The sequence below is a fragment of the Cherax quadricarinatus genome, chromosome 7, assembly GCF_038502225.1.
Source record: "Cherax quadricarinatus isolate ZL_2023a chromosome 7, ASM3850222v1, whole genome shotgun sequence".
Taxonomy (NCBI): Eukaryota; Metazoa; Arthropoda; class Malacostraca; order Decapoda; family Parastacidae; genus Cherax; species Cherax quadricarinatus.
Window position 1 is genome coordinate 60,224,347 of NC_091298.1, and position 27,337 is coordinate 60,251,683.

A 27,337-nucleotide genomic window follows, 5' to 3' on the forward strand; every position below is an offset into this window, starting at 1 on the left:
AGTGTATATAGAGAATGTGTATCGCATGTATTGTATTACCAATGGATATGGGACATTGGACAGCAGCAGATCTGCATAAAGTTTGGGAAACCAGTTGGTAAAGAGATGGTGTACATTTCCATCAAGGAAATAACTACTATATACTAAGTGCGTGTGTGTGTTTTGTATTTGTATTTATCAACCTTCTTAGATTGATACTGAAGGTAAATATTTTTCTGCAAAATGTGAACTGTTCATTGGTTGTAATACTGCAGATTTTCTCCCAGCACTCCTGTCATGCAAGACAACTAGAAAAATAATAATGATATTCCCCCCCCTCCTCATTTCCCTTAAAATTGTTTCGTATGTACAGTATTTCGAGAAAGACTTGAGGCAATTGAATAATATGTAGTTGCAAGCCAAGCTAGTGTTGTTGTAGGGAGGATAAGCTAATTGTAGGCATTTCCTTACAGACGCTCAATGTGGAGAAGCCCTTCGCGTGCCACTTCTGCACATATTCCACCTATCGTCGTGACCACCTTAACACACACCTGCGGACGCATACTGGAGAAAAGCCTTATCAGTGTCCACATTGTTCATATGCTGCAACAGTTGGCAACAATCTTAAAAAACACATTCGCACACACACTGGGGAAAAACCTTACCTTTGCCCTCACTGCCCATATTCGGCTAGTCGAAACTCTTCATTACAAAGGCATCTTCTGACACACAATGTTGGGAAATCATATTCTTGTCCTCATTGCTTTTATGTTACATTTCAAGAACCAGTTTATCAGCTTCATCTGCAAACTCATTTTGATCAGTAATAAGGTGTAATAAGCATGTCTTTTTTTTTTTTTTGTCTTGCATTTAGAGGCAAGATTGTAGACCAGGAGCTTTTCCTTAGTATGATGACAAAACTTGCTTCAGAAAAATATTGCAACGGAATACATTATTTTTATAATTTATGTATAAATGAATGCATACCTGACACTTTAACACTATGAGGGAATGAGAGGCTGTAGAACAATAATCTTAGTGATTTGCTCTTAATATGCAAGCATAGCGAGGTGAGAACATCTTAGAATTGTAGAAGAAGGCTCTTAACACACCATCTATTGGAAGTAATACCTCTGAAGAATTTGCATTATATTTGTTATTAATATATAGTGAGGTAACGAGTCATTGGAAATAATATGCTTAGGGTTTAATGTGGGAATTGGTAAAATTGTCTCAGCATAGCTTGAAGGGCACTTGACATATAAGTATGGTACAACACAGCAAAAATGTTAGGGATTAAAAAAAAATTACACGGTATTAGTGTCTGTGTTTGAATTCCTTTCTGTGTTGAATATCTTTAGTAAAGGGTGAACTATGTGATCCTCTAGTTTTTATTAAGAGTTCCCAATGTGTATACAGCATGGCTAAAGAGCAATCTTGAGCTGGTACTACCATGCCTTCATCAAAATTGTAAAAATATTTGATTATGACATCATCCATTGCCAAGATGCTGTGCTTTTTGTAAAAATCACTCAAAACTTTTAAGATGGGGTTTCTTGTAGTTTACATGCAGACAGTTCAGGGTTAGCAAAAAAAAAAAAAAAAAAAAACTATTAGGTTTTATAGGCAGTGTTGAAAGATACATGGCTCGTAAGACATTATCCCGTACACTAAAGACCCGCATTTAGTATAGGAACCATATGGTGACATTATGGTTCACCCTGGACCATCGTCAAGTCCATGACAGTGGTTTATAAAGTTCGTCTCCTAAGTGCTGCATTTTGGTGAATTGGTCCTGCCACTTCATTGTGACTTTTTATTCACATTTAGCCCATATTTTTAATGTAATATTGCAAAGGTAGCTTGTACTTAAAAAAGGAAGTTTGTTTTAGGAAAACATTAAAAAAGTTAAGCACCCAACCATCATTATTTTTTTTCTTTCCCTGCTCTCTTATTGCAAAATGCAAGGAACAGGACCTATCCTCCCTTTCTAAGACTTGACTTAATTACCTTCCATTTCTCATGAGTTGTATGACCCCTGTGGGTTTAGTGCTTTGCCTTGATTGTAGCAAGTGTTCACTCCCTTCAAAGAGGGGGTTGCCTTGATGCTAATGAAGGGCTCTTGAGCCAAAGAGTTGGATCTTCCCTCCCCATTGTGGATCAACCTGATTACTTCGCATTCCTAGGCACTGCTTGAGCATTCTGGCTCCAGTACTTCTCCATGAATATTGTTTTTTGCTCTTGGTGTTCCTTTTCTCTAAGGCTTAAAAATTAAAGAATACTTTTTAAGACTTAATGAATTGCTAGACACGAACTTAAGCTTTGTCTGATAGTTTCTTCACTTATGAATACAGTACTGTGCTTGTGTTAAGTCTCACCTTGTGGCATTCCCTGCCTTTACAAGCTAAGAGTTGTTAATTAACAAGTGATATACATTATTAAGAAATAGTCGGACAATGATCATTTATACATGCTAGTTCTTTATTGAAAAATAAACTGCTGCTGCTAAGATCTTGCATGCAGTCTTATTTGAAGAGTTGTTTTGAAAACATTTTCCAATTTAGTATGGACCCTGCTAAATGTGTTTTGAAAAACTTTTTTTTTTTTTTTTTTTTTTTTTTTTTTTTTATTAAGCAAGTGAAATTAATTTAATCACAGATAAAAAAAAAATCTTTGAAAGTTTATTAGTTTCGTTTCCTGGCTAATTGTAGGCCTCTTCTTGCAGGCCCTCATTGCGGAAAAACCTTTCGCCTGCCACATCTGCTCTTATTCTTCATATCGCCGGGATCATCTGAATGCTCATCTTCGGATCCATACTGGGGAAAAGCCATTTAAATGTCCACACTGTCCCTATGCAGCCGCTATTAGCAATGATCTTAAGAAACACATACGTACCCACACTGGTGAAAAGCCTTATACGTGTCCTCACTGCCCTTATGCTGCTAGCCGGAATTCTTCATTACGTAGGCACCTTCATTATAGTCATATGCTGACACTGTATTAAATTGTGAAGATATAGGGAAGAAAAACTTTCGCTCGTAAAGAGGTCAGGTATTGTAGGTAAGGTTTGCTGTACTGCGTGAAGGTTTTATTTTCAAAGTTTGCTGAATTTGCTCTTTGAGTATACAGTACTAAAGCAATTAACCCTTTCAGGGTCCAGAGGCCAAACTTCAAAGTGTGCACCAGTGTCCAAGAATTTTCAAAAAATAGTTTTATTTTTTCTTATGAAATGGTAGAGAATCATTTTCTGAAGGTAATAAAACAAAAAGTACAAAATTTGGTGGAAAACTGACGAAATTATGCTCTCACGAATTTTGATGTGTCTTATATTTACGCATCGGCGATTTTGCCGACTTTGACTCCCATTTTAGGCCAATTACATTATTCCAGTCGACCAAATTCTTAGTTATTTCAGTAGTATTACTTCTACTGTATCGATTAAGCACAAGAAATCACCAAATAAACTGTTTCAACTACAAAATAATGTGATCGGAAATTGGTAATTTGGCCAGTTTAGTGCAAAGTTCAAAATATTCCAATTTCAAAATAGGGTCCAGAATAAACAATGCAGGCATTTCTGACAATAAACTAAAAAACATTTCCTCCGTTTATTAGTTACGTTTTCAGACTTTACAAATGAATTCCATTTTGATTTTTTATTCACATAATGAATTTTTATTCAAACCCTGGGCGCTGTATAATCCTACGGGTTTAGCACTTCCCCCTTGATTATAATAATAATAATATTCAAACCAAAAAATAGAAGATTTACTGCTACGCAATATTGTAATAATTGTATAAATAATATCACCACATTTGTAAACGTATATTAGACCCACCAGCTGGCATGTATTAGACGTGTGAGGAGGTCATTTGTTTATTCTTGAACATCTACAAAAATTTAACATTTTCACTACTTCGAGCTCAATTTCCAGCCATTTCCAATAATAAAACCAATCAAAATCATCTCTATTTCTGTATTATATCTATCATTCTATCAAGTGAGACCAAGAAATTGCAAATACAACCATAAAAACATAAAAAAAAAAACACTGCAAAGTTGCTGTTTTAATCGAAAATTATGGTCTAAGTTTTTTTTTTATCTCATTTTGCACTGTGTGCTGCAGGATTTGTTTTATGTGGTGCACACATACCACATAGATGTATTCTCTCATATCTAGGCCCAAACTTGCTTATCAGTGAGAGCTGAGCTCATCGCGTAGATCTACGGTTTGGACCCTCAACGTAAAGCCATAGATCTACGGCATGGACCCTGAAAGGGTTAATAAAGTGCACTTTGCGGCAGCACACTTTGAAAGTCCAGCGAATCATTTTATTTGTGTGTTGTGTTCCCACTACCATTATCTTTTTTTGAATTAGTATTAAAATTTTTTGTATTTTAATGTATTTAAATGAAAATGTTAGCCAGTTGCCATGTTAAAAAAGTCTGTATTCTTCCCCTTCAAGGGAACAAGGTGTTGGTGAAGGGCTCTTGATACAAGGAGTTTGAGTTTCCTTTCCCTTGGATTGAACCAGATTATATCCAATTTCTCAGGTGCAGTATAACCCTTACAGGCTTAGCACTTGGGTGCAGTATGACCCTTACAGGTTTAGCACTTAAACTATACAATATTATTAATATATACTGAACATTTCATCTTCTATCAATGATAAAATGTATGTACCGTGCTGTATGCACAAAGTAATTATATTAGCCAATAGCATACAGTATAGGGGATTGTATAAAAGTATAATTAAAGTTCATATATAATTCACTTTTTTAATAGCCTCTCGTACAAAATAAACAAATACGAGGTTCAGTGTAAGTTCCAGAAGATTTTGGTAAAGCATTATGTAATTTTATCTTGTGTCGCTATCTCTAGAGGGGAAATTATCGGCGATTTTTTCATGCTTTGATGTGAGGGGGGGTATTCTAAGCAAATTATTTTTTTCTGCTTAAACATGAGGGGGAAATCTAAGCAAGTTCTCTTTTTCCTCTTACACATGAGGGGAAAAAATAAAGCAAATTTGTTTTTTCTTTGCTTTGATATGGGGGGAAAAAATAGTAAATTTATTCCTTTCTACCGAGACTTGAGAAAATGTTAGGCAAATTAGTTTTTTCTGCGATCTCCATGTGTATTACCTCAGTCATCAGGAGGAAGAGAAACTATGTAAACTGGCAATAAATTCATATACGTCCATCTCGTGGAGAGCTGCACTCCGCCACTGTGAGGTATGCTGCACTCTGCCACTGTGAGGTATGCTGCACTCCACTGTGAGATATGCTGCACTTCACTGTGAGGTATGCTGCACTCCACTGTATGGTATGCTGCACTCTACCACTGTAAGGTATGCTGCACTCCACCACTGTAAGATATGCTGCACTCCACCACTGTTGAGATGTGCTGCACTCCACTGTTGAGATGTGCTGCACTCCACCACTGTTGTGATATGCTGCACTCCACCACTGTTGAGATGTGCTGCACTACACCACTGTTGTGATATATTGCACTCCACCACTGTTGAGATGTGCTGCACTCCACCACTGTTGAGATATACTGCACTGCACTACTTGAGATATGCTGCACTCTACCACTTGTGATATTCTGCACTCCACCACTGTTGAGATATGCTGCACTCCACCACTGTTGATGTATGCTGCACTCCACTGTGAGGTATGCTGCACTCTACCACTGTGGGGTATGCTGCACTCCACTGTGAGGTATGCTGCACTCCACCATGAGGTATGTTGCACTCCACTGTGAGGTATGCTGCACTCAACCACTGTGAGGTATACTGCACTCCTCCACTGTGAGGTATGCTACACTCCACTGTTGAGGTATGCTGCACTCCTCCACTGAGAATAAAGTGTGCTTCTCTGTGAAAATAAGCTGTGGTTCACTGTGAAAATAAGCTGTGCTTCACTGTGAGAATAAGCTGCATGTCGCTGAGAAATAAGCTGTGCTTCACCACTGAGAAAATAAGCAACACTTCACGACTGAAAAAATAAGCTGTGCTTCACCAGAGAAAATAAGCTGTGCTTCACGACCAAGAAAATAAGCTGTGCTTCACGACCGAGAAAATAAGCTGTGCTTCACCACTTTGGCGAACTAATTTGAGGAACACGGCCAGTTTTACTTTGCCTTTCAGTCCTCTTTTAGGGACTGACCCAATACAGCATGGTCTACCCTGCGATCTAGAAAATTCAGGAATGGTTATTTCATGTCCATGCCCAGCACGAGGACTTGGGATTGTGGTGGTGAATGGACGGATGCCGAGTTACTGAGCTCACATTTCTGCCTCGCAAGGACTTCATGGTCTATATGCATTAGGATGTCCTTGGGCAGTGGCAGGGCTGGTAGGCCCAAAGACAAGGAACTTTGATAGAACATATTTTTTCTGGTGTAAAGAACAAAAAGGCACAATACCGTGACTGGACTGATACACAAATAACCCGCACATGGGAGAAAGAAGCTTCTTGTGAATTTTGGTCTGATTTGGATTGAAATGTCATAAGCTTTTTTCTCCTATATACGGGTTATCTGTTTATTTTTTCTTGTGTACTTGTAATACAGTTCCTTTTCACATTTTTGTTTTTAGGGTTGGATTAGCTTGTTAGTCTGTATAAATGTATGTAATTTTTGTTTGATCTGAACATGTTATAAGCCAAAGCACTTCGTTAGCTCTGCTAGGTAATTGAAGTGTAGGACCATGTGGTCAGTGTCCCCCATGAGATTCCTCATATTTGATTTCTTTTGGGGTGTACATGGGTGCTAGATCAACCAAACTGATGATGTACCCCGTGTCCATATCATTTAAGACTCTTCTAAAAAACCACTTACTCACCCAATACTAAATAATCAACACTCAGCATTTGACATTACCAATAAATCTCCCAATTACTTAAATCTTAAAACTTCAAGACAACATACAGTAAATTGACCATCTTGTTTGTTATACATTGTAACGCGACCAATTTGTACAACTATAATGCTTCAAAATCGAAATGTTCAAATTTCATTGTTTCAAATACTCAATTGTACTTCATATTGTAAATTGTTTATGGTAATTTTTACCACTGAACCTCTCATTGCTTAGTTATTTTTAAGTTAATTTTAAGCCTGTCCATAATGCTCTGCATACAAGGGGCTGTTGGCATGTTCACCCAACCACTATAATTCCTTGTACAACTATGTATCATGTCCAAATAAACTATATGAATATGAATACATGAGTCAGTGGGTCACCAGCAGCAGCAGTCTGGTTGACCAGGCAAGCACCAGACGAGCCTGGCCCATTGCCAGGCTCCAAGAGTAGAAAAACTCTCGGAACCCATCAAGGGTATTGGGATTAGATCTGTTCCAGTCTTTCTGCTGTATCCTTCCCTCATATCCTGTGGGGTGACACACTGGGCCATGAAGCTTATCATTACTATGTCCATCAGTTTCTCATATTTCTGACTGTTCGAGTCCCAGTTTTTCCTAGTTAATTTCTGTAGCACAAAGTCTTCCTTGATTAATAAGTAGCTTTAGTGTACATTTTATGCATTGTCTTAGCTGCTCCATCCAGGATTTATATTTTTTGTTTTCCTCAAATTCCTCTCTAGGTATACCTTTGATACACCTTGGAGTTCTGAGAGTTTTTCTACTCCCAGAGCCCGGCCATGGGTCAGGCTCATCTGGCGTTTGCTTTCTCAACCAGGTCATCTTTTCTTCTGTGGAAGATGTGTGCTACTGTGATTTTTTTTTTACCTAGATCAATCCTGTTTTCACTGTATCCACTGTGTGATTTTGAAGTCTGCACTACAGAGGTTATTTCTCTCTCTCTCAAACTATTTATTCTGCAGTGGCTCTCCCTTTTTTCTTTCTGATCTTTCCCTATATGTGATATTGCTTAGGGAATATTGCATTATTCTTTCTGAGCTCATCTCTGCTGTGGCTTTCACATCTGATTTGGCCTCTGTTCTCATCCTCATCTTGATGATTGAGTGCATTTTTTTTAATTTAGATAAAAGTTGCATAAAAAATATTCTGAACATCATTAATTAAACTAATAGATGATGATGGTGGTAAAGACAAGTCCTGTGTCTAAATTTTGACCAGCCTTAAATTCGTTGGCTAGGATTACCGTATTTTGCAGCTTATAAGACTTATTTTAGTTTCAATGGCTCGGCATTGGACCTAACTGGGAGAGCTACAGCCCACCCCACACCCCAAACTTATAGCTCCTGTCACTGACCTACAGTTTATAGTACGCAGGGTGGTTTGGAGACATTTTTTGAAAAAAAAAAAAGTGCATCTAATAAGCCGCAAAATATGGTAATTCTTTTCATTTAGTTAATTTAACAGCTTAAGACTGTTATTCTGTCATGGTCTATTTCAAATATTTCTTTCTCTACCCATCCTCTGGTGTTCTCTATTGTTCTCACTCAGTCGTGACTTGATAATGATCCTGGACTGACTAGACCATCATCTCAAGTTTCCTCTGTAAGTGTGGGTTTATTTGAATGCTTCTGCTCCCTAGGACATCACCCACAACAGTCAACTTGCACCTACAGTAAATAGCTACCTAGGTACCTATTTACTGTACGACACCAGGGGCACTGGTTGTAAAGAGACTTCTTCATATATTTACCAAGGCTGGGAATCAAATTCAATCCAGATGTTCTGACTACTGGCTTCATTCAAGAAACCATGTACAACATTTAATACTGTGTATAAATGCAGTACATGTATGTAATGCCATCAATGGATATATAAATAAATACTGTGCTTACACATACACAGAGTATATTTAGTGGCTGGCTGTCTTTCAGTGTTTTAAACTCAACTCTTTAATTCCCCTTAAGAGGAGGGGGGGGGGGGGAATAGCCTTAATTCTGGTGATGGGCTCCTGATCAAGGAAGTGGAGCTATTCTTTCCTTCAGATCAAACCAAATTTACTTTACATTTCCCAAACATTGCATGACCAGTGTGGGTTGTGAACTTTTCTCATGGATATTATACAGTAATCCACTTATGTGCTATACATATTACACATGAACTTTAGAAGTTTCACATTAGCACAGTCTTTCATGATTTCTCACGAACTAATTGTATTGAGGATACATCTGTTAAATATTTGCTGTGTACTGTATGCTATCAAGTACGTAATATGTATGTATATATATTTATTACATAAGTATCTGTAAATAACACAGTGAGTCTAAGTAACATTTACATGGGGGGAATCTCCATTTACATATATTTTTGTTTTATTTACAGATGTCACTCACATAATTTAATTATGTTTATTAGCATTAATTCAGTTTTCTGAGACACACACACACACGTGCACGTGCATATGGTCACAGTAATCAAGTGGTACTGTATATTAAGACTTATTGTTTTAATTAAGGAGAAGAAAAAGAGATGTCAAAGTTTTACACTCAGTGCAGTTATATCTCCAGGATTAATTTTTCTTAAGAACTCTTATGCAAGTTTATGGACTGTTATGTAAAACTGGGTTATTATGTTTTAATGTAATGGCAAGAAGTCAGCAGTTGAGAAGATGAGCATATTAAATTGCTCTTCTGACTACATAAATGTAATCATTACAGTACAAGATGTAAGGTTGCATTTCAGGCATCACTATCAGAAGACGCTAATCTGAGCCATCTCCTTACAGGCTCTCAATGCGGAAAAGTCCTACACCTACCACTTCTCTTATTCTTCAATCGGCAAGCAAAATGTCAACTTACATCTGCGGACTCCCATGGGAGAGAAGCCCTATGCATGTCCCCACTGCCCCTACCGAGCCTCTCAACGTATTCATCTACATGAACATATTAGGATTCACACTGGAGAGAAGCCTTTTCAGTGCCCACACTGCCCATATGCTGCTAGAACCAATTATATTTTAACTAAACATATCAGACGGCACACTGGTGAAAAACCATTTGCATGTCCCAACTGTGACTATAAAGCAGCCCAAAGAAGCCATTTGGTAACCCACTTACGTACCCACATTGGAGACAGACCCATTTCATGTCCACATTGTCCTTACCAAACATCTCAGCCTACACAGCTTCAGGATCATGTTCGAATTCATACTGAAGACAACTACTAGGTCTGTTGTTGTTTTATTTGTCGGTATTTCTTTAGACCAAATTTAATGCTCACAAAATCTTCACTTGGTTCAGTGACTGGCTTAATTCATGTAAAAATGGTTCTGAAATTTATAATTGCCTAAATGTGTACAATGTGTTTTTTTAAACACAGTAACAAAAGACCACTCGGCGTGAACCACAGTTAACTTCCTCTGTTAATATGCTCAGTGATGTATGTGGTGCCTGTTTTTGTTGAGGTTAGTTTTCATTGTAGAACTTATTACCATAGTTGTGACAGCTCAGTATTTAAGGCATCACTCAAAAACATGCCAAAGAAACATTAGACATTGATATAAATTTATTAAGGGGAAACCTAATTCGAGGCATCTCCTTGCAGGCTCTCAATGTGGAGAAGCCCTACGCCTGCGAGATCTGCTCTTATTCCACGTACCGCCGTGACCACCTCAACACACACCTCCGGACTCATACTGGCGAGAAACCCTATGCTTGCCCTCACTGTTCATACAGGGCATCACAACGAGTTCACCTCAATTCCCACGTTCGGACGCACACCGGCGAAAAGCCGTACGCCTGTCCTCATTGCTCTTACCGGGCAGCCCAGAAGGCACATTTGCTCTTCCATTTGCGTACCCATACAGGAGAAAAGCCATACCAGTGTAAATTCTGCCCATATGCTTCTGCTCAAAATTCACATTTGAAACATCACATCAAATCAGTACATCCAAAGCAGATAGAGCTAATGGAGCAGGAGCCAAATAATTCTTTTTATGTACAATGAAAAAGGCACTTCTACAACAGTCTCTTTGCAAATTCATTTACTTGGATTTCTAAATACTTTTTGATAGATTTTCCAATGAAGCGACTAATTTGAAAACTACAAATATTTAAAGAACAATAAACAAATGACAGTATCATAAGGGCTGACAAAATTTGTAAAATAACTGCAAGCAGTGTTAAAATGAAAAAAAAAAAATGATTTTATAGAGAAATGTGACCAGTTGTATCCCATAAGGCCCAGTACTTGCCACTATAATGGTCTCTTGCTGTATATAAAATTATTCGAGAGAGAATATTAAGATGTATCGGTAGGCAGATGGAAAACAGAATTTGAGAAATTAGAAAAACATGATGACTAAATTCTAACAAGAAGACTTGATAGATGGATGATAAATTGACAGTGGACAAGTACCACATGAGGAATATGGGAGGGAGCTGAAACAGACCACATAAAGAATATTAAATGTGTGATAGAATGATATCTAGGTGTAATAGTAAACAAATGCAACCACCAGAAGATGTAAATATAGTATCAAGGCACTCATATGCTACACCCTCAAATTTGAAAAAAAAAAGAAAAAAGTACTGTATCTGTAAACCCAAAACTGGCACACACATACATAAAAATATGTACTAATAAAGTTGAAACATAATCTACAGAATGGTACTCAGAACTGAGAAGTGCAAACAACGAAGAAAGTTCAATAACTTTGAAGGAACATGTATTGATTAATAGCAGACATAACCACACAAAACAACAGGACATAGAAAAAAATCGCTGTTAAATAAAAGACTCGTGAAAATGAAGAAAATACATAGTTGTAAAATAAGCATAATAAAAGCAAAATTGATTCTGTAAAATGTTTCTTTGCAAACAGTGGTAGACTTGAGAGAATAGTAAACAGGAGGATATACAATAATGTTTGTTAGTACCGGAATCTAAACACTTATAACAGAATACCACAAATATAGCTCTTCTCAAGATACAAGCAGGTAATCATGCATGGGTGGACCCTAGCAACATACATTCACACACACGCAGGCAATAAGTAGTAACGATTAACTGAAACAGCCCTTTATCTTCCACGAATTTACAATTAAAGTTCAATACTACCAGACATTATTTTTATGTCGAGTGGCTCTTAGTAACATCAACATGACAGAGCCTGGTTTGGTTCTCTTTATAGATGGGTGGTATCGTTGGAAGTGGTGGCAGTGTGGTTATCGCCGCAGGTGGCAGTAGGATGGGACCTGCTGGTGGTGCAATGTCGGTAGGTGATGTGAAGAATGTGACCAGCACCAAGCCACGTCTTTCCTGCCAGCTTTGTGGTCGCATGTTTGGTCAGATGGAAGACTTGCGTCGTCATTTTCGCACTCACACAGGGGAAAAACCTTATACTTGTCCCTATTGTCCATATCGTGCTGCAGTGAAGAGTAGTGTTATTAGACATGCTAGAACTATACATGGGGCTAATTCCAATTCACAGAATGTGTTAGGAGTTTGAAGTGCTCTATATATATATATATATATATATATATATATATATATATATATATATATAATATATATACACACGTGTATATATATATATATATATATACACACACACACGTGATATATATATATACACACGTATATATATATATATATATACACACGTATATATATATATATATATACACACGTATATATATATATATATACACACGTATATATATATATATATACGTATATATATATATACGTATATATATATATATATACGTATATATATATATATACGTATATATATATATATATACGTATATATATATATATATACGTATATATATATATATATACGTATATATATATATATACGTATATATATATATATACGTATATATATATATATATACGTATATATATATATATACGTATATATATATATATACGTATATATATATATATACGTATATATATATATATATATATATACATATATATATATATATATATATATATATATATATATATATATATATATATATATATATATATATATATACATGTATATACGTATATATAATATATGTATATAGCAGTGGGACTCATACATGCATTTAAAAAAATCACTGAGAATGTGAAAGTTGATTTATTTAGTGCTAGTATTCTTCAGAGATTGTTGGAAAAATTGTATTTTAACGTCAGAAAAAGTTGTCATTGTAATTATTGTTTTTTGTTTATAAGTTTAACCTGAACATACAATAAGCTTCATTATTTTACCACACATTGATATTTGTGATACAATATTTTGTATGTAAAATATATAAAGGATCTGAACAGAATGTTAACCATGAAAGACTTATCTTAAAATGTTTTTGTTGAAGTGTTTATGTGTGTGTGTTCCTCAGTGGCACTAGAAACTCGCATCTACTATGAGATTAGTCACACAAGTTTTGTTTTAAGAATGGGAGTTGTCAAATCAAGGATTTGCACACATTATGGAAGGAAGTGTCATTCTCAGGCCCAAATTGTACCTTGTGGTTGCTTAACTTTTTTCAAATTAAAGAAGCCAATTTAGTGTTCATTTCTTACCTTTAGGCAGAGCATGTGTCTGTTGCTTAACAATAAGTGGCTCACCTTTATATTTTCCTATTATTTAAAAAAAAAAAAAAAGAAATCTGGGTCTAAGAGTAGCACTCCCTTTTTTTTTAGGGTGCCGTGGGCGTAGGCGTGGGGATCTTGGGCGCCCAGCTGGCCAGAATAGATGGAAGTGTGGGTACTGGTGTACATCGTGGAACTATTCTCGACTGCTTGGTGTGTGGGCGGAGTTTTGGACGTCTAGAAGATCTACGTCGTCACTTGCGAACACACACTGGGGAGAAACCATACACATGTCCTTTATGCACCTTTAGAGCCGCAGTTATGAGCAGTGTATACCGTCACATGCGTACTGTACATAGTGTTGACAATCGTTCAATGCAAAGCCACGGGGCTTATAACCTCCCAACTTGATGGCATTTTTGAGCATTTGGCCGGCGAACATTCATGCTCGAGTCTGTGAAAGAGATATCCTGACTTTTTTGTATACTATAAGAACTTGTAAAGACTAATTTTTGTCATGGAAATATCAGCATCAACTTTTATTATAAAATTAAACATCTTGATCATTTTCTGATCCACAGATACATTTATGCATATGAATAATTTACATGATATATGACGAGATCACAGGTTCTGTGATGAATGAATATTAAGAAACGTTTTCCAGAAAGTAGGGAAGTGATTGACAAAAACCCTTTGAAGTGGTTAGTGACATTTATTGTTAGTGATATATATGAAAATAGCTTTGAAACTATTAAAGTTCACTTATTGTTGCAAAAGTTTATTGAAGAGCTATGCATTGATAATTGAACTTCAGTTTTCTCTCTCACTTTTCTATCTAACACTGATGATGATGTCCTTGGCAGCTTCGGAAAACTTTACCAACTACCCTAATATTGTAGGAAATGGTTTTATTTACATGATATGTTTATAATTTTTCTGAAGATCAAGACAAAACTTCTAGTGAGACATCAGTTGTTCAGTAGCCACCCACGTCTTCTTCTATGATAGTTTAGAGGAATTTTAAGTTTTTGATGGTTTGCACGAGGAGGAGGCACAGTGGTAATTAGAATGAGAATCAGTATACTAAGGCAGGTGTTCTGCTTCAGGGGCGGGGTGTTGCAGCGGTGGATGAGTGTCGACTGCCGCTGCCTGCATTCCTCTCCCGTCTGGGACTTCCTGGTGCTCCTGTCCTGCCCCAGGCTTCGCCCATGCTAGATGCTGGAGAGATGGGGGATATGGAGATGGGTGGGCGGAGACATCTTTGCGGTGTCTGTGGTCGTGGATTCCGTTTGGCCAACGACTTGAGGCGACATTTGCGGATCCACACCGGGGAAAAGCCCTTCCACTGTCCTCACTGTATTTACCGTGCCTCACAGAAGCAGTCCGTTAACCGGCACATTCGTACTGTTCATGCCGATCTGTTCCTTGAAGAATCACTTCACATGCAAGGGCATCAGTTACCTCCTATAAGTCTGCATGGCAAAGTGGATAATATATCACAAGGTAGAATGGATCAAAGCTAACAGTATTACATTGAGAGCATTTAAAAGTCACGTCAGATAATAGTGATTCTCACTATAAGGGGAGCTATGAGCAAGGGATACTAAAACTAGATAATTCATGATCAAGTGTGTCTTGAAGTTTCAATCGTATTCTAATTTAAGTTCAAGAAATAGCAAATTAAAACAGTGTGGCAGTCGAGTGAGCTATAGAAGTCGTTAAAGGGAGGATAAAGGCTTTTGATAATATACTGTAAATTCACTCTTAAGCTAGGAGTGGAAAGGTTGACTATACAGTAGGTAAAACATAATGAAGGGCTTGAAAACAAAATCAGTTGGTCACTGGCCACTTGTGTTTCTTATATTGATTTTAATTGTGGTTTTAAGTTTCAGATTTTAATGTAGATTTTGAGTGCTTTTATTTGGCATATATGAAGATAAAATTCACTTTTGTGCTACAGTATGTAAAATTTTTAACACACATGTACTGTATGTACATACAGTATATCATTTTTAATTACCAAGAACTCCAGAATGAGAAAAGTTGTTGTAATTTTAGTTTCCTGGCTAAAATGAGGCATATTAGGATTTGGATATTGTCACGAGATTTACACAAAAACTGCACCATGAGCCTCTTTTTATCCCTCCAGGACAAGATTGTTCTTAGTGTTTTATTATTGTAAGTTATGCCCCTTTTTATATTGGTTCTGTAGGGCACTTACATAATGAAATATAATGATGATAAACTGATAGGTAAAACATTGTACTTTAAAAAAAATATCATGATTGCTGTGTTGCAGAACAACCACAGGGGGAGTTGAATGCTAGCTCTAGGCCTTTTGTGTTGCAATCAACACATCAGGAGCTAGCAACACAAAAGGCCTAGAGCTCACATTCAACTCCGGCTGTGGTTGTTTTGCATCTTGTATTACTTGTTCACAATTATTGCATAATTGTCATGTTTAAATTTATTTTTTTAACATAAAGCTTAACAATGAAGCATGAACAGAGTTGTCCCTGGTAATGTGATGTAATGGAACATTTTTAATAACATGAAAATCATGCTGGAACGTTGGCCTATGGATTTAAAAAAAAAAAAAGGAAAAAGAACATGGTAATGTAATAAACTATATTTTGTACTTTTGCAAAAATGATCACATGGATTGGATTAACACTTACTACTGTAATGTTTTGCAGGAACAGTTCTGTAAATGGCAAGATTAAAATCTTTGAAGGCTTACATTAAAGCGTTATAGACACTAATTGGCAAAAAGTTAGAACTCGCTTAGACGGTTATGCGGAATAACGGCTTTAAGGCCGATGAATGGCAGTAGAAAAGGTGCTTATAGTAAAGAATCTTTTATATGCCATTAAGATTATAAATAAATGGTTCATTGTTGTAAGTGTCTTACTACTGCTTGAACAGAACAAAGAAATACAGGTAGAGAGAAGTAAGCCCTCAATTTAATGCACTAATAGGAGAGGGTGGGCAGTAAAGGGAGAGTTGATGGATGGAAGGTTGTTTTGCTGTGATCATGGCAGGAACAAACAATTCTGTAACTGATGTTTCTAAATTATTTGACCCAGCATATTTTGTCCCATATTTTTGAGGTGCATTAAATTGAGGGCTTAATATACTGTATTTATATTTCAGACCTGCCTGTGAAGGGTCTCTTAACTGAGGGCGAACTATAGAAATATCTCTATACCCTTACTTTGTTTTTCCGTGCAAGTGGAGTCTCACTTTTCCTCTGTAGTGAACTTTGTAAGTCATGTTATTCATTTTAGTTATTAATTGTTGTGTAGCAGCTCATCAGAAGGAAGTATTATGTGAAGAAAATTAGAAAAGGGGAGGAGGACGAGTTGTCATCAGAGTTGTACAGGTTCACAAGATAATTATAGGTGATGTGTGTTCTTGCAGTGTTCCACTGTGGTTACTGTTAGTTGAGGCTGAGTCTGAACTTTGTGTAAATGAAGAGTTTTTCCCAGTGACGCCCTGTGTAATCACACTTCCGAAAATTGAAAGAAACTACGTAGCAGATTTTTTGGTCCAAATGCTGTGAACCTTTTGTAAATAAACCCCCAGTGCTATATAAATGTGTTATTTTACCTGTGCAGTTATTTTAAGTCTTCATGGAAAGGTTAAAAGGCTTCAGCTAGAAATTCATGAAAAATCAAATGATCTTGCTTCAAGTAAGTTGTTGAAAGAGTTTAATAAGGAATAATCTGTTTATTGGAAATTTGCACATAACATTGTATTTTATATATGAAGAAAATCATTTTAACTTTACATTTTGGAAGACACAATAGATATGACTATTATGTGGAGTATAATAGTACTTTGTGTGATTGGGGCAGTAAACAGCCGTATGTGTTTAAAAAAAAAAAAATTTTATTAAGGGGCACAAGCAGCTAATGGATACTTCCTGGTGATGTTTGGATAGTACATGTACTGTATATTGGAAAACACCTTAGAAGTCCTCAAGAAGACAGTTGTTGCTGTATATACTTTTAACCCTTAAACCAGGAATGGAGATACTTGTGACATCCTTACGTATTTTTTTCCTTTTATAACTAAATAATCAAAAATTTAATGTAACTATGAAGAGATAACTGAAAATATGAAAAAAAAAATTTGTAGGACAAGTTGAAGGTTGATAAATTTAAACCCGACAGGTTTTGGTGACAGTTGGACAAAGCCCTTAGTATGTTTAAAGTTTATTTCTATAAAAAAATTTTTTGCAAAATCTAAACTTCATTATTTACAAGAATTTTCTATCCTGTTAGATGTGTTTCAGGGTATACTACTTAATGATACATGGGTGGAAAGGCAATGCATGACCTTGGATCTTTTTTTTTTTTTAGGAAGGACTAGACCCCATAACCAGCGATACATTTCAAGGCCTTAAATGAAGGATTGCTAAGATTTGAAAGCATAATTTGTTATTTACACTATACACATCGTGCTCTGTTGCCACATGTACATGCATGATTTCCCACTTTGACTTGTATACAGTGTTATGTCATATTTGGATTAGGGTTAAGAATTTTTGTGTGTGTGTGTTTAATTAATTTTGTATCTTTCTGAGGAACATGAGATATGTGGATACTACTATACAGTATTATCGTGTGGCTGAAAAGTAATGGGAGTAGATCACTGTACTTGGGTTTTGCTTTTCATACACATCTTACCTTGATTCATTGTTACTTATGGTTCACTTCTTAATGTGTACTTCTGCTTCTTCAGGGTTAATAGTTAGGTTTATGGGTTTTCAATCCTGGCAGCATAGAGGTGGTGAGAAATAGTGTTGCAGCCAGGTAGTATAGTAACTCATTCATCAAGTTTGGCCATTATGCAAGTTATTGATACAACAGACCCACCATAACTTTAGATTATGTCTTGGTCCATCCTAGACCATTGTTGACTTGCAGTAGTGGTCCAGGATTATTTGAGAATTTATCTGAAATTTGTAACGCATTATTGATGGTATATGTTTGTGACAAGTTGACGAATAAGGCACATACAACACTTAGGCATCATTTGTGGCCAAAACATTTCACCTGAAATTTGTATGTCTCAAATTGTTCCAGCCAAGGTATTGTGAATTTTATTCGATGATGAGTTAAGGGTTGACAGTAGTGCCTGATGATTTAAATACCTTTCTTTCTGCTTCATGCTGAGGCTTTTTTTTTTATTTACTTTTTGGAAATTATACAAGTTTACCATAGTACCACATCTGTTTTGTGAATAAAGGTATCAAGTCTTTACTTAATATAAAAACTATTATATAATAATTCTCTCCAGTTTTTTTTCTTCTAGTCCTTTTCTCGGTTTTCTCCTCTCCTTTCCCTCCTCTTTCTCTCCTCCACCCTTCTCTTCCTACTTTCTTCCTCTCCCCTTCCTCCCTCCCTCCTTTTTTCCCTCTCTTCTTTCTCACTTCTCTCCCCTCCAATTTTAGTCTTCTATTTGATGAAGGAATTAATATGTATTTACTATCATGTGAGAGCAGATAGTACACTACTATAAGAGTTGTAAGTGGAAGACTGAACAGAGATGAATTATGAAGAAAGTCCCAAGATTCTAAGAGTTGAAGCAGGTTGCAAAATCCCAGTGTTGAAGCAAGTTGCAAAATCCCAGTGTTGAAGCAAGTTGCAAAATCCCACAGTGTTGAAGCAAGTTCCAGAATCCAACAGTTTTGAAGCAAGTTGCAAAATTCAACAGTTTTGAAGCACGTTGCAAAATCCAACAGTTTTGAAGTATGTTGCAAAATCCAACAGTTTTGAAGCACGTTGCAAAATCCAACAGTTTTGAAGTATGTTGCAAAATTCAACAGTTTTGAAGTATGTTGCAAAATTCAACAGTTTTGAAGTACATTACAAAATCCAACAGTTTTCAAGCACATTGCAATATCCAACAGTTTTCAGGCACGTTGCAGAATCCAACAGTTTTGAAGCACTTTGCAAAGTTCAACAGTTTTGAAGCACTTTGCAAAGTTCAACAGTTTTGAAGCACGTTGCAAAGTCCAACAGTTTTGAAGCATGTTACAAAGTCCAACAGTTTTGAAGCACTTTGCAAAGTCCAACAGTTTTGAAGCACTTTGCAAAGTCCAACAGTTTTGAAGCACTTTGCAAAGTCCAACAGTTTTGAAGCATGTTGCAAGTTTTGAAGCATGTTGCAAAGTCCAACAGTGAAGAAAATGGCAAAAATCCAACAGTTTGAAGAAAATTGCAAAAATCCAACAGTTTTGAAGCAAGTTGCAAAATCCAACAGATTCGAAGAAAATTGCAAACTCAAAGAATTTTCAAGCACGTGAGGAACTGTTGCCTTGCCACGGCGTACATGTTTAACTTGTACCTTTTGCATCCTTCAAAGAAGCAGCTTGTCTCTGCACTTTTCACCTTCAAATACAGATTGCTGATGCTGGTGAAAGGCTTTTGATATTAGGAGCTGGAGCTACCCTCACCCACCTCAAACACAATTGTCTCCTATTTACCTTGACACAAATTAGTGTTTCCCAGTAAATATAATGATTTACATTTTTAAATGCTGGTGATCTTGTAGCACTTGAAACTGGTGATCATGTAGCACTTGAAACTGGTGATCATGTAGCACTTGAAACTGGTGATCATGTGCACTTGAAACTGGTGATCATGTAGCACTTGAAACTGGTGATCATGTAGCACTTGAAACTGGTGATCATGTAGCACTTGAAACTGGTGATCTTGTAGCACTTGAACCTGGTGATCATGTAGCACTTGAAACTGGTGATCATGTAGCACTTGAAACACTGGTGATCATGTAACACTTGAAACACTGATCATCATGTAGCACTTGAAACACTGGTGATCTTGTAGCACTTGAAACTGGTGATCATGTAGCACTTGAAACTGGTGATCATGTAGCACTTGAAACTGGTGATCATGTGCACTTGAAACTGGTGATCATGTAGCACTTGAAACTGGTGATCATGTAGCACTTGAAACTGGTGATCATGTAGCACTTGAAACTGGTGATCTTGTAGCACTTGAACCTGGTGATCATGTAGCACTTGAAACTGGTGATCATGTAGCACTTGAAACACTGGTGATCATGTAGCACTTGAAACACTGATCATCATGTAGCACTTGAAACACTGGTGATCTTGTAGCACTTGAAACATTGGTGATCTTGTAGCACTTGAAACACTGGTGATCATGTAGCACTTGAAACACTGGTGATCATGTAGCACTTGAAACACTGGTGATCTTGTAGCACTTGAAACACCGGTGATCATGTAGCACTTGAAACTGGTGATCTTGTAGCACTTGAAACACTGGTGATCTTGTAGCACTTGAAACACTGGTGATCTTGTAGCACTTGAAACTGGTGATCTTGTAGCACTTGAAACACTGATGATCTTGTAGCACTTGAAACACTGCTGATCTTGTAGCACTTGAAACTGGTGATCTTGTAGCACTTGAAACACTGGTGATCATGTAGCACTTGAAACACTGGTGATCATGTAGTACTTGAAACACTGGTGATCATGTAGCACTTGAAACACTGGTGATGTTGTAGCACTTGAAACGCTGGTGATCTTTTAGCACTTGAAACACTAGTGATCTTGTAGCACTTGAAACAGTGGTGACCTTGTAGCACTTGAAGCTGGTGATCATGTAGCACTTGAAACTGGTGATCATGTAGCACTTGAAACACTGGTGATCTTGTAGCACTTGAAACACTGGTGTTCTTGTAGCACTTGAAACACTAGTGATCTTGTTGCACTTGAAACACTGGTGATCTTGTATCACTTGAAACACTGGTGTTCTTGTAGCACTTGAAACACTAGTGATCTTGTTGCACTTGAAACACTGATCATGTAGCACTTGAAGCACTGGTGATCTTATAGCACTTGAAACACTGGTGATCTTGTAGCACTTGAAACTGGTGATCATGTAGCACTTGAAACATTGGTGATCTTGTAGCACTTGAAACACTGGTGATCTTGTAGCACTTGAAACACTGGTGATCTTGTAGCACTTGAAACACTGGTGATCATGTAGCACTTAAACACTGGTGATCTTGTAGCACTTGAAACACTGGTGATCATGTAGCACTTGAAACACTAGTGATCTTGTAGTACTTGAAACACTGGTGATCTTGTAGCACTTGAAACACTGGTGATCTTGTAGCACTTGAAACTGGTGATCATGTAGCCCTTGAAACAGTAGTGATTTTGTAACACTTGAAACACTGGTGATCTTTTAGCACTTGAAACACTGGTGAACTTGTAGCACTTGAAACACTGGTGATCATGTAGCACTTGAAACGCTGGTGATCATGTAGCACTTGAAACACTGGTGATCTTGTAGTACTTGAAACACTAGTGATCTTGTAGCACTTGAAACACTGGTGATCTTGTAGCACTTGAAACACTGGTGATCTTGTAGCACTTGAAACACTGGTGATCTTGTAGCACTTGAAACACTGGTGATCTTGTAGCATTTGAAACACTGGTGATCTTGTAGCACTTGAAACACTGGTGATCTTGTAGCACTTGAAACTGGTGATCTTGTAGCACTTGAAACAGTAGTGATCTTGTAGCACTTGAAACACTGGTGATCTTGTAGCACTTGAAACACTGGTGAACTTGTAGCACTTGAAACACTGGTGATCATGTAGCACTTGAAATGCTGGTGATCATGTAGCACTTGAAGCACTGGTGATCTTGTAGCACTTGAAACACTTGATCTTGTAGCACTTGAAACGCTGGTGATCATGTAGCACTTGAAACACCGGTGATCTTGTAGCACTTGAAACACTGGTGATCTTGTAGCACTTGAAACTGGTGATCATGTTGCACTTGAAACACTGGTGATCTTTTAGCACTTGAAACTGGTGATCATGTAGCACTTGAAACATTGGTGATCTTGTAGCACTTGAAACACTGGTGATCTTGTAGCACTTAAACACTGGTGATCTTGTAGCACTTGAAACATTGGTGATCATGCAGCACTTGAAACACCGGTGATCTTGTAGCACTTAAAACACTGGTGATCTTATAGCACTTGAAATACTGGTGATCTTGTAGCACTTGAAACACTGGTGATCATGTAGCACTTGAAACACTGGTGACCTTGTAGTACTTGAAACACTGGTGATCTTGTAGCACTTGAAACACTGGTGATCTTGTAGCACTTGAAACACTGGTGATCTTGTAGCACTTGAAACACTGGTGATCTTGTAGCACTTGAAACACTGGTGATCTTGTAGCACTTGAAACTGGTGATCGTGTAGCCCTTGAAACAGTAGTGATCTTGTAGCACTTGAAACACTGGTGATCTTGTAGCACTTGAAAAACTGGTGAACTTGTAGCACTTGAAACACCGGTGATCATGTAGCACTTGAAATGCTGGTGATCATGTAGCACTTGAAGCACTGGTGATCTTGTAGCACTTGAAACACTGGTGATCTTGTAGCACTTGAAACGCTGGTGATCATGTAGCACTTGAAGCACTGGTGATCTTGTTGCACTTGAAACACTGGTGATCTTGTAGCACTTGAAACACTGGTGATCTTGTAGCACTTGAAACACTGGTGTTCTTGTAGCACTTGAAACTGGTGATCATGTAGCCCTTGAAACACTAGTGATCTTGTAGCACTTGAAACACTGGTGATCTTGTAGCACTTGAAACTGGTGATCTTGTAGCACTTAAAACACTGGTGATCATGTAGCACTTGAAACCCTGGTGATCTTGTAGCACTTGAAACCCTGGTGATCTTGTAGCACTTGAAACACTGGTGATCTTGTAGCACTTGAAACACTGGTGAGCCTGTAGCACTTGAAACACTGGTGATCTTGTAGCACTTAAAACACTGGTGATCTTGTAGCACTTGAAACACTGGTGATCTTGTAGCACTTGAAACTGGTGATCTTGTATCACTTGAAACACTGGTGATCTTGTAGCACTTGAAACACTGGTGATCATGTAGCACTTGAAACACTGGTGATCTTGTAGCACTTGAAACACTGGTGATCTTGTAGCACTTGAAACTGGTGATCTTGTAGCACTTGAAACACTGGTGATCATGTAGCACTTGAAACACTGGTGATCATGTAGCACTTGAAACACTGGTGATCTTGGAGCACTTGAAACCCTGGTGATCTTGTAGCACTTGAAACACTGGTGATCTTGTAGCACTTGAAACACTGGTGAGCTTGTAGCACTTGAAACACTGGTGATCTTGTAGCACTTGAAACACTGGTGATCATGTAGCACTTGAAACACTGATGATCTTGTAGCACTTGAAACACTGGTGATCTTGTTGCACTTGAAACACTGGTGATCATGTAGCACTTGAAACACTGGTGATCTTGTAGCATTTGAAACACTGGTGATCTTGTAGCACTTGAAACACTGGTGATCTTGTAGCACTTGAAACACTGGTGATCGTGTAGCCCTTGAAACAGTAGTGATCTTGTAGCACTTGAAACACTGGTGATCTTGTAGCACTTGAAAAACTGGTGAACTTGTAGCACTTGAAACACCGGTGATCATGTAGCACTTGAAGCACTGGTGATCTTGTTGCACTTGAAACACTGGTGATCTTGTAGCACTTGAAACACTGGTGATCTTGTAGCACTTGAAACACTGGTGTTCTTGTAGCACTTGAAACTGGTGATCATTTAGCCCTTGAAACACTAGTGATCTTGTAGCACTTGAAACACTGGTGATCTTGTAGCACTTGAAACTGGTGATCTTGTAGCACTTAAAACACTGGTGATCATGTAGCACTTGAAACCCTGGTGATCTTGTAGCACTTGAAACCCTGGTGATCTTGTAGCACTTGAAACACTGGTGATCTTGTAGCACTTGAAACACTGGTGAGCCTGTAGCACTTGAAACACTGGTGATCTTGTAGCACTTAAAACACTGGTGATCTTGTAGCACTTGAAACACTGGTGATCTTGTAGCACTTGAAACTGGTGATCTTGTATCACTTGAAACACTGGTGATCTTGTAGCACTTGAAACACTGGTGATCATGTAGCACTTGAAACACTGGTGATCTTGTAGCACTTGAAACACTGGTGATCTTGTAGCACTTGAAACTGGTGATCTTGTAGCACTTGAAACACTGGTGATCATGTAGCACTTGAAACACTGGTGATCATGTAGCACTTGAAACACTGGTGATCTTGGAGCACTTGAAACCCTGGTGATCTTGTAGCACTTGAAACACTGGTGATCTTGTAGCACTTGAAACACTGGTGAGCTTGTAGCACTTGAAACACTGGTGATCTTGTAGCACTTGAAACACTGGTGATCGTGTAGCACTTGAAACACTGATGATCTTGTAGCACTTGAAACACTGGTGATCTTGTTGCACTTGAAACACTGGTGATCATGTAGCACTTGAAACACTGGTGATCTTGTAGCATTTGAAACACTGGTGATCTTGTAGCACTTGAAACACTGGTGATCTTGTAGCACTTGAAACACTGGTGATCTTGTAGCACTTGAAACACTGGTGATCTTGTAGCACTTGAAACACTGGTGAATTGTAGCACTTGAAACACTGGTGAGCCTGTAGCACTCGAGAGACTAACGATCTTTTAGCACTTGAAACTCAAAACACTGATGATCTTGCAGTACTCAAAACACTGATGATCTTGCAGTACTCAAAACACTGATGATCTTGCAGTACTCAAAACACTAATGATCTTGCAGTACTCAAAACACTAATGGTCTTGCAGTACTCAAAACACTGATGATCTTGCAGTACTCAAAACACTAATGATCTTGCAGTACTCAAAACACTGATGATCTTGCAGTACTCAAAACACTGATGATCTTGCAGTACTCAAAACACTGATGATCTTGCAGTACTCAAAACACTGATGATCTTGCAGTACTCAAAACACTAATGATCTTGCAGTACTCAAAACACTGATGATCTTGCAGTACTCAAAACACTGATGATCTTGCAGTACTCAAAACACTGATGATCTTGCAGTACTCAAAACACTGATGATCTTGCAGTACTCAAAACACTAATGGTCTTGCAGTACTCAAAACACTGATGATCTTGCAGTACTCAAAACACTAATGACCTTGCAGTACTCAAAACACTGATGATCTTGCAGTACTCAAAACACTGATGATCTTGCAGTACTCAAAACACTAATGATCTTGCAGTACTCAAAACACTAATGATCTTGCAGTACTCAAAACACTGATGATCTTGCAGTACTCAAAACACTGATCTTGTAACATTCGAGAGACTTGTGATCTTGCAGTACTTCAAATAATTTTTCATAGTTGAGCTAGTTATGTCTCGTTGAATTTGTTAGTCAGAATTAAATACACACTGAGGGGGAGAGGCAATAAGTGAATGGTTTAGGAAGATCACATCCATTGTAACCATTAATAACAATATAGTCAAAATAATTTTTATTTCAAATCACTGTATAAAAGTACACAACCTTAGTATAATAGAATAATATAGGAGGGATTGTCTTGAGTTTCCATTAAATCAATGTGTTGAAATCAAAATAGGAAAAGAAAGTGGTAAGATTTTCTACTGTAATATACTGCTGTACAGTACATACAATTTGCAGATGAACTATAATTAACCTTGCAAATTTACCCAGTAAATTTTGACCCATAATTTTAAAAAGGCAATTAAATCAAGGGTTTTTTCATAATTTGAAAGTTTGATAGTGTGCGCAACATTTCAGGCAAATGTAGACTAGAACTAAGACTACATGGGTCTTCCTTATGGGTCGGGAAAATATACAGAAATATCAGAACACTACAAACAACCCAATAATGCTAGAGAGAACTGTATATATATTAGGTGATTGATTCGCCTAGAATACTGCCAAATTATGAGAGATAGTCATATTTTTTTGTGATTTCAAAAATGTATTTCATTGTGTGTGTGTGTGTGAGACCTTGTTCACTTGGATGTTAAAGCTGTTCTTGGATATTTTTGCGACATTCTTCACACTCGGCAAGTTATTCATCTTAGATAACAGTTTTTGTGTACTACAGTATTTAAGAAGATTTATACAGTGAATGGGGAGTAGCAGTCAAACTAGGAATGCATGACACATGCAGCAGGGTGAGCCATTTATTACAGGATGTTTTGGTCTAAATAGTACTTAATCAAGTTATTACCTAGACTTGATACACTTGATAAAGACCTCTTTAGGAAGAAACATCATGTAATGAAAAGGCTCGCTCTGCTGTGTGTCTTCTACATCCCTATAAAATTTTATGCATGTCATGCATGTCTCATTTTATATTTGTTCACCTTAAAGATTTACTTTAAAAGTTGAGTTGTATTTTTAACACCAAGCTGAAATGTGTTAGGGTACTGAAAGTGTAGCTGTAGCATGGATACTTTATTGGGAAAGGGCGTGACTAAGGGTAGCGTGTCTTGTTCTAGGCACGGTGGCCGCGTCGGGAGCTGGTGTGTGGGCTGTGTGGACGCATCTTCGGCTCGTCAGTGGACCTGACACGTCACATCCGAACGCATACAGGGGAAAGACCCTTCCAGTGTCCACATTGTCCTTACCGTGCTGCCCATAAAAGCAATGTGCAGAGACATATCCGCACAAGACATGTCCAAAACTTCGTTCAGTTTCTTAGCCCCCTTGAACCGTCGTAACATGAGAGGAAAATATTTAAAGGAAATTGTTAATACAGTAATGTACCTTTATTAAGAAAAAAAAAAAGAGAGGAGCTCCTGAAAAAAAAAATAGAAATATTAAAGATATCACCTTAAAATATCTTGGGATTTTGAAGAAACAAGTGATATTTTAAATTTATTGCGTGAGTGAAGTTGATCTACGCTTTGGAATGAGACATTGGTTGACAGGCGGGTTGTCTGTTGCAG

The 27,337-nt window shown here is 37.5% G+C and overlaps 1 protein-coding gene across 26 annotated transcripts in view; it reads left to right on the forward strand.

Annotated features, from left to right (window-relative positions):
* The window catches only part of LOC128686900 (zinc finger and BTB domain-containing protein 14), a 407,181-nt gene that overhangs the window by 284,434 nt on the left and 95,410 nt on the right, over positions 1-27,337 (forward strand). The window contains exons 5-6 of one of the 26 annotated variants that reach the window (XM_053774161.2): positions 12,052-12,135; positions 26,888-27,324. The exons of 18 other annotated variants lie outside the window; for them this stretch is intronic. In XM_053774161.2, the coding sequence (XP_053630136.1) occupies positions 12,052-12,135; positions 26,888-27,109 (306 nt within the window). In that variant the 3' untranslated portion in view covers positions 27,110-27,324. 7 more of the 26 variants (XM_053774138.2, XM_070082570.1, XM_053774143.2 and 4 more) reach the window with 7 other exon arrangements.